The following is a 13,171-nucleotide window of genomic DNA, read 5'->3' as shown; positions in this document are numbered from 1 at the left end:
ATGACAAACCACAAATTCACAGCAATAATAATGCACAACACCTGCACAACATAACAACCACGCAATACTAACCACCATAACAGCAGGAAATAGAAAATAAAGGGTTGATAAACATAAAATAGATGCAGGAACACAAATATAATACAATCAATACGATAAGAGAGCCGTTCGTCTCTGTATCTGCCTGTTGCCATTTTTCTCAGAGATGGCTGAACGGATCTTCGTCAAACATTCAGGGGTTCATCAGTGAGTGCCAGTGTTCGAGCCTCCCCCCCCCCCCACTCCAAAAAAAAAAATATATTGAAACATTTGAAAAAAGTCGATTTTTTGTGAGTGTATATATGTATATATATATATATATATATATATATATATATATATATATATATATATATATATATGTATATATATATATATATATATATATATATATATATATATATATATATATATATATATATATATATATATATATATATATATATATATATCGCTCTATCGTGCCAAAGCCTTTTTGATAAATGAGTTGTGTTCAAGTACACACGTGAATAAAAAACAAAAAACAATTACGAGATATTTAAATACAAATAAACCTCTTCTGAAAGCGGTCAAAGTTGCCGGTACATATTCTTCTTTTTTTAAACTTTTTTATTTTTCTTTTTGGAAAAAACTGTCGAGGCTCGTATGAGTGCTAACACACAGAATGTACAAGGGGAGCATGAAACAAGATGGGCAGGAGAGAGAAGGACAAAACAGTGGGGAACAGAGACATGAGATCTGTGGAAGGGAGAGGGATGGGGTGGGGTACACAGGGTAAACAAGGTGGACACAACAGGGACTTTCAGGACCTTACACGACAGGAACTTTCAGGAAGGAAAGCAGTGAATTTGAAGGAGGTGGGTTTGGGGTGAATTAACGGGGGTAGAAAAGATCGAGGTTTTGGATGGGGGAAGATAAGAGATGATGGTGAACAGCTGTTTTGAAGACTTGGAGGGAAGAGTGGGATTGAAGAGGGTGTGGGAGTTTGTTGCAAAGGCAGGAAAAAAAAAAACAAGGAATGAAAGAGTGAAGGTGAGCAGTGAATCTTGATTTTGGTAGTTTTACCAGAAGGGGGTTGCTGGCGGACCTTGAGCACCCTGCGGAAATATGGGGGATGGACATATCTCAGACAGAGCGGGGGGAGGGGGGGCAAGGCTGGAGAGGAGATGGGAGAAGACAGAAAGACTACCCACCTGCCTGTGGTGAGGGAGTGAGAGAGACCCAAACACAGCCTCATTGCAGGAGATACCAATGATCCTAAATGCCTTGGATTCCACAGCATAAAATGACCGTTTTTACAGCCATTTTTCCCTGCTGTGCAGGGGTGAGGCTTTTTCTTGAGGCAATGTTTTATGGCCGGATGCCCTTCCTGACACCAACCCTGGTCGCCTCTTACGACACACAGGGATATGGTATACCTATTCTAACCGGGGCATACACCAGTACCAGTACACTTGTACTCACTTCGCGGACCTCAGATGGATGACAGGCTGAGTCAACCCCCTGGTGTTAATTCAGCAGCCAACGGGGCTTGAACTCAGGACCCTGGGATCCCAAGCCGCCACCCTAACCACTAAGCCAACACCAGGCTGGATTCCACAGCATGAAGCTGAGAAAGGTGAGCGGCAGGAGCACCAACCCAGAGGGGAGAGCAGTACTCCATCAGGCTGCAGACGAAAGCTTTGTATGTGGTCAGGAGCTCAGGTGTGCCAAGGAAGGACTTTGCACAACGGAGGATGCCCAGACAGCGACTGGCTTTGGAGGCCAGCTTGAAAATGTGGCTTTCCCAGGAGATATGGTAGATAGTGAGACCCAGAAGCTTGAATTAAAGGACTTTTTTGAGAGGATTGTTGAGAAAGTAGATGGGGGGGGGGGGTTCCAGATGGACTTTTCGGAGAGATTTTGTGAGAGTGTGAGATTTGTCAGGCTTGATAGACATGTTCCACGTGTTCGACCAGCTTGTGATTTTATCCAGATCTGCAGAGAGGGAAAAGCTGCTACTTGCCGATCTGAGGGATGACAGATGGTACCGAAGAGAATGGAGTCATCAGTGAAGAGAAAAGGAGGATTTTCCAGAGAATCAGAGAGATCATTGATGAAAACCCGAAAAAGAACAGGGCCCAGAACACTGCCTTGAGGAACTCCAGCCTGGACAGGAAGAGGGGATGAGAGAACTCCATTGAGGGCCACACGATGGCTGTGACAGGAAAGGAAGTCTGCGAGCCATGAGTGGAGATGTCCCTGGATACCATAGGAAGAGTTTGGTGAGCAGGACAGGGTGCCAGACCGTATCTTCCTCCTGAACAGCATCATATTTATAGATCGGGGGCAAACAACCCAGAAACATCAACGGTGCATTCACCAGCATCTAATTCCACTTCTAAGGTAACACTTTCAGAATGCCTCTTCACCAATAATCCACAGGGTGTTTACAAAGTCCCATTAGCCCTCCGCAGAACCTGATAATTGAATATAATGAACACACAAGAGGTATAAATGTAAACTATGAATACATGAGAATTTTGTCATAAAAATCAAAATATTGACATTAACCTGGATATACATATCAGGGTTGGGGTCAATTACATAATTAATTACGTAATTGAGAATTAATTACAATTAGGGTGTAATTGTAATTTAATTGTATTTGAAAATTTTGTATTACAGCGAAATTGTAATTGAATCGTAATTGAAAGCTGGTAATTATATGTGTAATTGTAATTGAAGTAATAAATCAATTAAATAATCAATTACATTTCAATTACATTTCAATTACACAGTGTTTTCAATTTCAATGTGGTTTTACAAATACTACATACATGTATTAAGACTAACAATATTATTGATGATATTGTTACGGATCCGGGGTGGCGGGATTCTCGCCCGACTCTTGGCGCCACCCCCACCACCGCCGTCTCCGGGTTTATCACGCCGGCCGGCTCACACGCCTTCAATCGCGATACCAACGTAATCCTTGTACCTTGCCAGTTGGGGAAATAGAACCCCTGGTTACAGACTGGTTTTGTCAGATGCCGAGCATTTTCTGCCAGTCTGTAACCATTTTTGGTTTTATATGCCAATCGAACGGATCACTCCTCGACGCGACATAAGTTAATCCATAGCGGCAACTTCATATGAATTAACCAGATTTATTGGGGAACATCAGGGATCACAACACAAGCAAAATTCACGACAACGTTTTTATTAACAATCCTCAACCCGTTCTTAACTCGGGAACCACGGACTACAGGTTTCGAGGGGGTCACTACCGAAATATGCCTTAAACAACGTGCAGACAAAGACAGATAGACAGACAGCATGCATGCAAGACAAGACCGAGAACTTGGTGATGTCTCATGGACGAGAGGACAGTGTCAAAAGCATGAATGTCGCTCGCAACAAGCGGATGTCCACGGATTTGAACTCCCAGCTCGAACGCGCCGCGTGGCAAGATGGCACCCCGTACTCTTCCTTCTCAAGGCGCCGCATGCGCACGCCCTCCTCAGCGTGTTCCGGCCCCACGCAATGTCGACGATGGGCCTCAGCCGATCTCTCTCAAGGTCCAGCATACAAATCCAGGCCTGGCCTGTTCACCAGACAAGGCCCAAATCGAGGTGCCGGGCTCCGGCAAGCGGATCGGCAAACGTGTTGAGCCGTTGGTGTGAGCAGGGACCGTCAGAGGCTCCGGCGTAGCCTCTCCTGCCTTCCCGCCTCGAAGCCCGACTTCCCAACTCCGTTCTCTCAGTTTCTCTCTCTGTCGAATCACCTTTTCTTTCCTTAGAGTCGGTCGCCGATTTGACGTGCAGGCAGCCTCTCTTACGTTCGCTCGCTTTGAAGCCTCTGCTCATCCAGCAGATCGCAACTCGACACTCGTCGTGTCTCTGTAGCCTTCCCTGCCTTTCTTTCGGCTCATTCCTCACGAAAAACAGACACAGCTGTCCCATGTACAGCCGATCGGCGCCACCACGGTGCTCAGTTTCACCACAGTCTCTTTTTGTTCGCTCCTTCGACACACGAGCCCACCTCTCTCGGCGAAGCCGACAAACTCCTCCCCTTCGCATCACTTCCTCTTTTTTGGCCACACTCCCTCAGCCGACTGGGCGGGGCCTATCGTCCGTGATGGGGAAGAAGAAGAGGGACCTCTCATTCCACCACCACACAACAATAATACAGCCTCTTACATCTCCCGACACACATATAATGTCCATTTTACCAAACAACCTAACTATACATGCATTAAACGGGGGATCTGAGGTAATCCTATATTTAGTTGTCCAATAAGGGCCATTTCCGTAACACTATATATATATATATATATATATATATATATATATATATATATATATATATATATATATATATATATATATATATATATATATATATATATATATATATATATATATATATATATATATACATACAGTAGACTACGCGCAAGTCAGCAGCATGTAACTCGTCACTTCGCCTAAGTCGGCAGCGTTAAAAAGTCCCGAATTTATCTAATGTTAAATCCCTTTGAATAAAGTCTGTAAGTCATCATCTCTAAGTCGTCACATGTTGTCCGTTCCCGCGTAATGGAAACTCAAGTAAATTACCACTCCTAACTCGTCACACGGAACTGCTGCCTCGTGAGAAGCCCGATTTCATGGAATCGTGATGCGAGCTCATTGGTGTACACTGCTAGTGATAGGCTATTTATAACTGCGCTGCGTTCAGCTCAGTCAGTGACCACGGTGGTCGCTGGCTCAGTGTGTGGCTAGGCTAGGCCGTGAAGCTGGGCATTGAGTACTGTATTGGGTATTACACAAGACGGGGTCATAAGCCGTGGTCGTCGTGACGACAGTTGTCATTCTACTTTGGATATGTGCACACATTGATCGCACTGCAGGCAGGACGATGGCGACTCAGCGCAAGCTCACAACTAAAACCTACCAAGAAAAATACGACATTATCAAGTTTTGCGAGGCAAACCCACTGATGAATAAAACAGCCATAGCTGAGAAGTTCGACATCAAACGGCAGATATTGAACGATATCTTGAAGAATAATGGCAAGCTATTTGGACAAGTGGAGAAGATCGTGAGGCCAGTGGTAAGTGTGAAACGCATGAAATGTGTGTCCTTTGAAGATGTCGATGACGCGCTCATCATATGGTTTCGGCAAATGTCGGCTCAGCCAAATATTCGGTTGGACAGTGAAATGTTGCTGCTGAAGGCACGTAAATTCGCTGATCTTTACTTTTGATAAACTGATTCATGAATTCCATCTTTGCTTGATCACTTTCCAACTTACCAATGAACCCCCACCTATGCCCCGAGGATTGTGTTTCCCTTTTGGTACAATAGCCGGCTTAGAGATTGTTGCGCCCTCTCACACGTATGTGTCCAGGCCACGCGTGACTTCATCCTTCACCCCACACTCATCATGAATGTTCGCATACGCGCAAGTCGTCACACGTCTAAGTCGTCACTTTTTTTCTCGGTCCCGATGGTGACGACTTACGAGTAGTCTACTGTATATGTTTAATGTATCAGGGTAGATGATGATTTTGGGGCTGAGGGGGTGTGGGGGTGATAATGGGACTTTGTAACCACCCTGGTCAGTGCAGCCCATTTCTATATGTGTGAAGCTGATTTTGCAATCTCTTGGTTTTGTGTTTCTTGGTCACTTGACTGTTGCAATGCTAGGGGTTTCTGCAAATCTCACGGGATTCTGAGTTAGACAGGCGACCATGACGGGCCATTTTAAAATCACTTTATAGTGCCTAAGCATTTGTAGCTCTGTGAAAGGGAATATTACATGATCCCTGACCCCATTCCTTCGTTGGTATAGGGAAGTGTTTTAGCCTCCCACAAAAAATTGACCTTGTTACGCCAGGTACCCCTCCTGGTACTGTATAATTATAACAGAAGTTCGTATTTACAGGAAAGCTCAAATTCCCCTCTTCCTTTCAACTCCGCTCTACCTTTTCCCATAAAACAAGTGCTTCTGGCACAATTGGAAACCCTCCACCTAGCCTTGATTTCATTCCTGTCTCACCAAACTTTGCTTTTACACAAACACTTTTACTGTTTCATTCCAGTTTGTGTGTCAACATTATCATGAGTTATACCACTTTAGTTTGAGAATTTGGATTGGTGTAAAAGAAACCACTTCAGGAAGGTGGTTTTGAAGTGGTATAATATTTTATGCTGGTATGGAATGCATGGTCCAAATGTGTTGTTTGGGGTTTGAAATCACTGCTTTACATGGGATCATGGCATTATGGGATATTCTTAGGTGGATAAAAACAAGGTAGAAGTGACATTAATATTGGATAAAATAGTCACACAAGTCACATTAATATTTGCCTAAATAGTAATATTGGCCGAAAAACAAGGTATTAGTCACATTAATATTGGCCGAAAAACAAGGTATTAGTCACATTAATATTGGACGAAAATAGTCTTCGATATTACAGGACCAAATTAATTATAAATATTAATCATTTACTACATCAATGACCAAGCCTGGTACGATATCACAAGCCTGGTGCTGGTCTCGTCACTCGTGAGGAACGAATAAGAACAAGCCTGGTGCTAAATATCCTTTGGTGCTACCTGGCTTATAACAAGTTTGCAGAACTCAATGGGGTCCAGCTCTGAAAAGAGTCCCAAATTGCTCTCTTTGTTCTTGAACATTTCCTCTTCTTTCTGCTGTGAACAGAACGTGACTGGCATTAGTATATGTGTAAATGGTCACAAGAACGACAAACTTGTGATGATGCCAAAAAAATACATTAAAAAAATATATTATGCACAATTTCATTCCAAGCTCTTTTTCAATTGGGCCAATGGAGATACTAGGTAAAGCAAATAAAGTGCCAAGAACACATTAAATATGATTATCTTACCTCTAGACTCTTGAAGTCTAGAGCCATCTTATACTCGTAAAACAACACAGATCACTTGGAATTCCAGAAGTTGGTGAAAAAGGCTCCTGAAGCCCCTTTGGGAAAACACAACAACTTGTTTGCGAAATATTTTAAAATGATTTAAGTGCTATTGTACCAACTGCTTTGGCAAAAACATTCAGGTGCAAAGCATTGCTTTCTGAGCAGGAGAAACTCATCTTTCTTTGACCATGCCTTTGAGTACTGGTATTTGACCTTTAACCTAGGCCTTTGCAGCTGTGAATACTTTCCCTTAGCATCCACTGTGATGATATTACGAACGAATCGCGGCATACACTTTTAAATCGCCCTGGAAATAAACTGCCACATTTGTGGATACAGTAAGCTACCTGAACTGCCTCTATTCCAAAATCTGCTCCTGAGTTAAGCTGAAAACCTGTTCCCATCTCCAGGACCAAAGCACCACGACAAACCAGAGTGACCATGCATTGCGAACTGACCATGCTGCTCCACACGCCCAGCCCATCGATATCGTGGATGAAAGCGTGGTAATGACCCCCGTAACAGCCACCTTTGTGCACGATGACCGAGTAAAGGTCGTACTGAAATTCCTCACTCTCTTTGGCATCCTGCATCAACAGTGAGATTAATGCGCAGAAAACAAAACAATCAAGAGTGCAAAATGGAATCGTTCACTTGGCATTGCACACATTTCACATTTGAAAGCTGAACAGTACCTATTGACACCAATTTGTATGAAAGTGTCCACCTAACTCCCCATCCACTTATGAACAAGCTTGCAGAACATTAAAAAAAAAAAAAAAAATATATATATATATATATATATATATATATATATATATATATATATATATATATATATATATATATATATATATATATATATATATATATTTCACGTGATCAAGAATTACACACAAGTTTAACGTGAACAGCACTTGATAGAGCACATACCTTTGCCAGGCTGAACAGTTCACATTTTGTATCCTCCAGAGAGACAGGTTCTGGATCCAGACATGAACCGAGATGGGGTCAGGTCAGGTCAGATTAGATCTGTGACTTGCTACAGGTACCATGTACGAACTAACCTGTTTCATGGGCGGGTTGTTGGCGACTAAACAGTCTCCGCCACCAGATTTCCTGGTGAGGGAGGTGAATGATGTGGACACCCAGCAGGATTAAGAATAAAACCTGGCAAAGGGCGGAGGAGCTACTTGTGAGCCAACAGCCATCCATATCTAGTGCCCAACTGTGTCTGCGGACGTCCTCCTGCAGTTGGGTTACTTTTTACAAGGTCGGTGGCAGGATTTGCACTCCAGCCACCATAAAACCGTTCATTCTGCAAAATGTACTAAAAGCACAAAGAAATCTGAAAACTCACTCCGTGGGAGTACCTCCTGTGCAACTGCCCTCCACAGGGCAGCTCACCGGATGACGGGATTGATGCAAAGCCTCAGAACACCCATTCTTTGATGATAGGAGGAAAACCATGGGGTAACCTTGCCGAGTTCGATTGCTGTAGTGTGTCGGGATGGTGCTGAGGTGTCGTCCACCAGACGACGGTCTCCTTTGTTTAACTTGAGGCGGTTCCTTCGCATGGGTGCCTGGAATATCCGATCCCTAAGAGAGGATGATCACCTGTCTCTGTTATCATCTGAGCTCAAGCGTTTGGACATTGGTGTTGCAGCGCACTCTGAGGTTTGGAGACCGGATTGCGGTGAGATCATGGCAGGTGGTTACACCTACTATTGGTTGGGTCACTCTGATGGTTACCAGAGCCAAGGAGTTGCTGCAGCTGTGTCCAATAAGCTGACTCGAATGACAATTGAGGTAATACCAGTCAACGAGCATATTATGAGACAAAGGATTCATCACTCCTTGGGTGCCATTTCCCTGGTCTCTGTATATACTCCGACTGAGGCGAGTAATCTCACCGTGAAGGACACACTCAATGCCACACTCGGGACTGTGGTTGATCAGTGCCCCAGCCAAGATACTCTTCCAGTCTGGGGGGATTTCAATGTATCGACTGCAACTGATAGGGAAAGTTATGAGACATGTGTTGGTCCCCATGGGTCTGGAACTGTGAACCAGAATAGCATTAAGTTCCTTGACTTTGCAAGAAGTCAGAGTTTGAGCACCTACAGGCTCATCGCTGGACTTGGTATTCCATCGCTGGTGGTGTGGAAAAGGCGACTGACCATGTGCTCATTGTTGGTCACTGGAGAATGACCCAGAACTGCAGGGTCCACCAGAGTACAGTTCCTCAATTCTGACCACAGCCTTGTTGTAGCAAATCTGAAGTTACAGCTTAAATCCGGGCCAGGTGTTTTGGGGAATCCTGAAGAGTTGTGGAGTGTCTTCAAGACCACCATCGTTGATGTTGCCGGTGAAACGCTGGATACAACTGATCAGAGTCGCAGGGCCAGGCTTAATGGCAGAGCTGAGCTGTTCAGGGAGCTGAGGCGTAAATCTGTACTTGCGCTAAGGACAAGCATACAAGGAGACCTCTGTGCAAGGAAACTGTGAGGGGATAGAGCATCACTTATGGTCAAGTGATTCTCGTCCTGCTTACAAGGGAATTCGCACATTGCGTTCCTCCAAGCCCATCCCTTGGTGTAATGCAGTTAGAGCGGAGGGTCGTGGGCTCTTGTCAGAGGATTCTAAGTAAAAGCCCGTTGGGCCGGTTACTTTGAGCGACTGTACTAAGATAACCATCAGTTGTCGAATTGTATGTCAGGGGTGTGACTATCCCCATTGCTGACCTTCCAATCAACTATGATCAACCTTCGTTTGTGGAAACAAGGCTGCGGTGAACCGGTTGAAATGGGGTAAAGCTCCTGGGATCAGTGGCATCCATGCTGATCTTCCCATGGCTGGTAGAAATGCTGTACTCATGTCGTTTCATTTAGTTCTGTGCTCTGCCTGGAACACAGGCATCATCCCAACTGACTGGAAGAGGGTTCTTGTTGTCCCTCTCTGGAAAGGGAAGGGTGATCGCCAGGACTGCAACTACCGAGGGGTGACGCTGCTTTCAGTGCCGTGCAAGGTCTTTGCTCAGATATTTCTTGAAAGCGTTCGTCACCATCTGCTTGACAACCAGCGTCCAGAGAAGTCAGGCTTTACACCAAAGAGGTCAACGGTTGATTGTATCCTTGCTCTTCGGTCCTCAACAAACGCAGACGAGAGTTTTGGCAGGGGCTGCTTGCAGCCGATGTTGATCTCTATAAAACTTTGATTCAGTGATTCGGGCTGCCCTCTGGAGGATTCTTGGTCTTCATGGGGTGCCACCAAAAACTGATCAATCTGACGTCTGAACTATACTCTGGGACTGAGAGTGCTGTGAGCTGTGGTGATACCATCTCTGACTTATGCCCAGTTGTTGCTGAAGTTCGTCAGAGGTGTGTGCTGGACCCGCACTCTTCAGCGCTTATATGGACTGGATTCTGGGGAGGATGTCAGGGAGATCAAGCTGCGGTGCATCGTTTGGGAATGTCAAGATCTCTGACCTTGAGTTCGCAGATGATGCAGTCATATTTACGGAGACTTTAGATATCCTTTTGGGGGCCCTTGAGGTGCTGAATGAGGAGTCGGAGCCGCTGGGATTATGGGTTTCCTGGGTCAAAACAAAGATCCAGGCTTTTAATGACATCTTGGATGCTGCTATCCTGTCTGTACCTGTTTGTGGCGGGTATGTTGAGGTTACGGAGAGATTCACTTCCCTTGGCAGTGATATTCATGCCTCTGTTGGCTGTGAGCCAGATATCACTTGACGTCTGGGTTGGGCCTGGGGAGTCATGGATTCACTGGATCATGGGGTGTGGTGCTGCTGGTACCTGTGCAAGAGGACAAAAGTCTGAGTCTTCAGATCCTTGGTGCTTCCAGTCTTGCTCTATGGATTTGAGACTTGGATTCTGACCAGGGATCTGTGATGGCGACTTAATTCCTTTGGTACCAGGTCTTTTCGGAGAATCCTTGGCTATCGCTCGTCGCACTTTGTGTCCAAATAGCGGTTGCTGAAAGAGATTCAAATGAGATTTGTTACCTGCATAGTCCGTGAGTGTCAGCTGCGGCTATATGGACATGTGGCTCGTTTTCCTGACACTGATCCTGCTCACCAGATTCTCTCGGTGAGGGAGCCTCGTGAGTGGAGGATGCCAATGGGCCGATCACATTCCTCGTGGTTGCAGCAGGTTGATCAGCATCTCAAGGAGATGGGGATGAGCCAGGCATCTGCCTGGGTGATAGCCAGACGGAGGCCCCTGGTGTGGACACCGGCGGAAAGTGGACACAGCGACGTGCTGCTCTGGTGCATGCTTCCATACCTGACCTGACTTGAACCAAAATCAAATCGGCTTGTTTTGTCAACTCACCAACTCATCCACGTAGTTTTGTAATAATTCATCCACAATCTTTTGAAACATCATGCTGTATGTCGTCTTTGGCCCTTTCTCTCAAAGGTGACGAATCACTTAATTTAAAAATTCTCATATCCGGATTCTGATTCGGATCTTTACCAAAATTGAATCAATTTTTCCTCACACACCCAACCAGTCCACAAAGTTTCGCCCGAATCTGTCAATAACTTTTTGCGACATCCTGCTACATATCGGTTTTAGCCCAATCACTCAATGATGAAGAATCATATAAAAAAAAATTCTCAGATCCAAATTCAAATATTCACCAAAATTGAATTAATTATTCCTTGTCACACACCCAACCTGTCCACCAAGTTTCGTCAATAACTTTTTTTAGATATCGTGCGATATTGCATATCGTGTTGGCCCCATCTGTCAATGGCGAAGAATCTCTATAAAAAATCTAGTATCTGGAACTGGATCTTCACTAAAATCAAATTAATTTATCCTCGTCACACACCCAACCCAACCTCTCCACCAAATTTTGTCCAAATCTGTCCCTAACTTTTTGAGATATCCTGTTCACAGAGAAACAAACAGCCAGGCACACAGACAGGGGTGAAAACATAACATTCCGTTCACTTTCGGTGGCAGAGGTAAGAAATGGCAAAAAATTATGACAAGGAAGAAAATATGGTATTATTGGCAAGGGAATAAATAACATATTTATATTAGCGGTCAAAAGTTTTAGAACACCCCATTTTTCAGTTTTTACTGAAATTTAAGCAGTTCAATTCCAGTAAATAACCTGAAATAGTACAAAGTTCAGTGGTAAACTGCCAGAGGTTAAAAAAAAAGTTTAGGTTACCAAAAAGTGAAAAATAATGTCAATTTCAGAGTTGTTAAAAAAGGCCCTTTTCAGGGAACAAGTAATATGTTAGCAACTTCAGCTGTTCTGCAGCAATGGAAGTAAATTAAGCCTTGAAAGTTGATTTAAACAATTCCTACAGGTGTCTCAACTTTTGTTGATTAGTAACAAACCCTCTGTATTAAAGCAGTGTTGGAACAGACTGCGTTGCTGCACCCTCTGAAGCGTTATTTGGACAATATTGCACTGCAGGAAGTAGTATATTGCTATCATAATGGCGAGAAAAAGACAATTAACAAAGGAAGACAGACAGACCATTATAACCCTTAAAAGTAGAGGTCTTTCCTTTAGAGAAATTGCAAAGAAGCTCAGGTGTCAGTGAGTACAGTTTCCTATACCATCAAAAGGCACTTGGAAACTGGAGGAAATTGACAGGAAGAGGTCTGGCAGACCCAAAACCACAAAACATTCAGAAGACAAGCTTCTGAGGGTCAACAGCTTGCGTGGCAGGCAGCTCACAGGCAGCAGCTTCAAGCACAGCTTAACACTGGTCGAAGTAAGGAAGTCTCAGTTTCAACTGTGAAGAGAAGACTTTGGGCTGCAGGTTTAACAGGTCGAGTGGCAGTAAGAAAGCCATTGCTAAGATGGCAAAAGAAAAAGAGGCTTGCCTGGGCCATGAAGCACGACCAGTGGATTAATGAAAACGGGAAGAAGGTCTTATGGACCGATGAATCAAAATTTGAAATCTTCGGTTCATCACGCAGGGTTTATGTTCGACGTCGAGTCGGCGAAACGATGGTTCCTCAGTGTGTGACACAAACTGTCAAACATGGAGAAGGAAGCATGATGATCTGGGGCTCTTTTCCTGCATCCAGAATCAGCGACTTGCAGAGTGACTGGCACCCTGAATCAAAAGGGCATCCACAACATTTTGCAGCGCCATGCAATAAATACTCTCTGGTCTACGCCTAGCTGGTCAGGGGTTTATCC

At 44.3% G+C, this 13,171-nt stretch overlaps 2 protein-coding genes across 12 annotated transcripts in view; both read right to left on the bottom strand.

The window, feature by feature from the left end:
• LOC147028049 (uncharacterized) overlaps positions 1-13,171 on the bottom strand; it is a 250,584-nt gene that overhangs the window by 30,467 nt on the left and 206,946 nt on the right. The window lies entirely within an intron of this gene.
• USP40 (ubiquitin specific peptidase 40) overlaps positions 1-13,171 on the bottom strand; it is a 131,982-nt gene that overhangs the window by 49,976 nt on the left and 68,835 nt on the right. For 9 of the 11 annotated variants that reach the window (XR_015057397.1, XM_085878033.1, XM_085878025.1 and 6 more), the window contains 2 exons: positions 7,435-7,563; positions 6,642-6,737 (listed from right to left, as the gene is read on the bottom strand). Coding sequence is in view for 10 of the 11 variants with exons in the window: in XM_085878033.1 (XP_085734159.1) it covers positions 6,642-6,737; positions 7,435-7,563 (225 nt within the window). In the remaining variant the exon portion in view is untranslated. The remainder of the gene's footprint in view (positions 1-6,641; positions 6,738-7,434; positions 7,564-13,171) is intronic. The other 2 variants (XM_085878028.1, XM_085878031.1) reach the window with 1 other exon arrangement.

The sequence above is a fragment of the Eptatretus burgeri genome, chromosome 4 (genome assembly GCF_056783735.1).
Source record: "Eptatretus burgeri isolate ZD-2024b chromosome 4, Ebu_testis_v1, whole genome shotgun sequence".
In the NCBI taxonomy this organism is placed as follows: Eukaryota; Metazoa; Chordata; class Myxini; order Myxiniformes; family Myxinidae; genus Eptatretus; species Eptatretus burgeri.
This window is presented reverse-complemented; position numbering and strand designations above follow the sequence as displayed.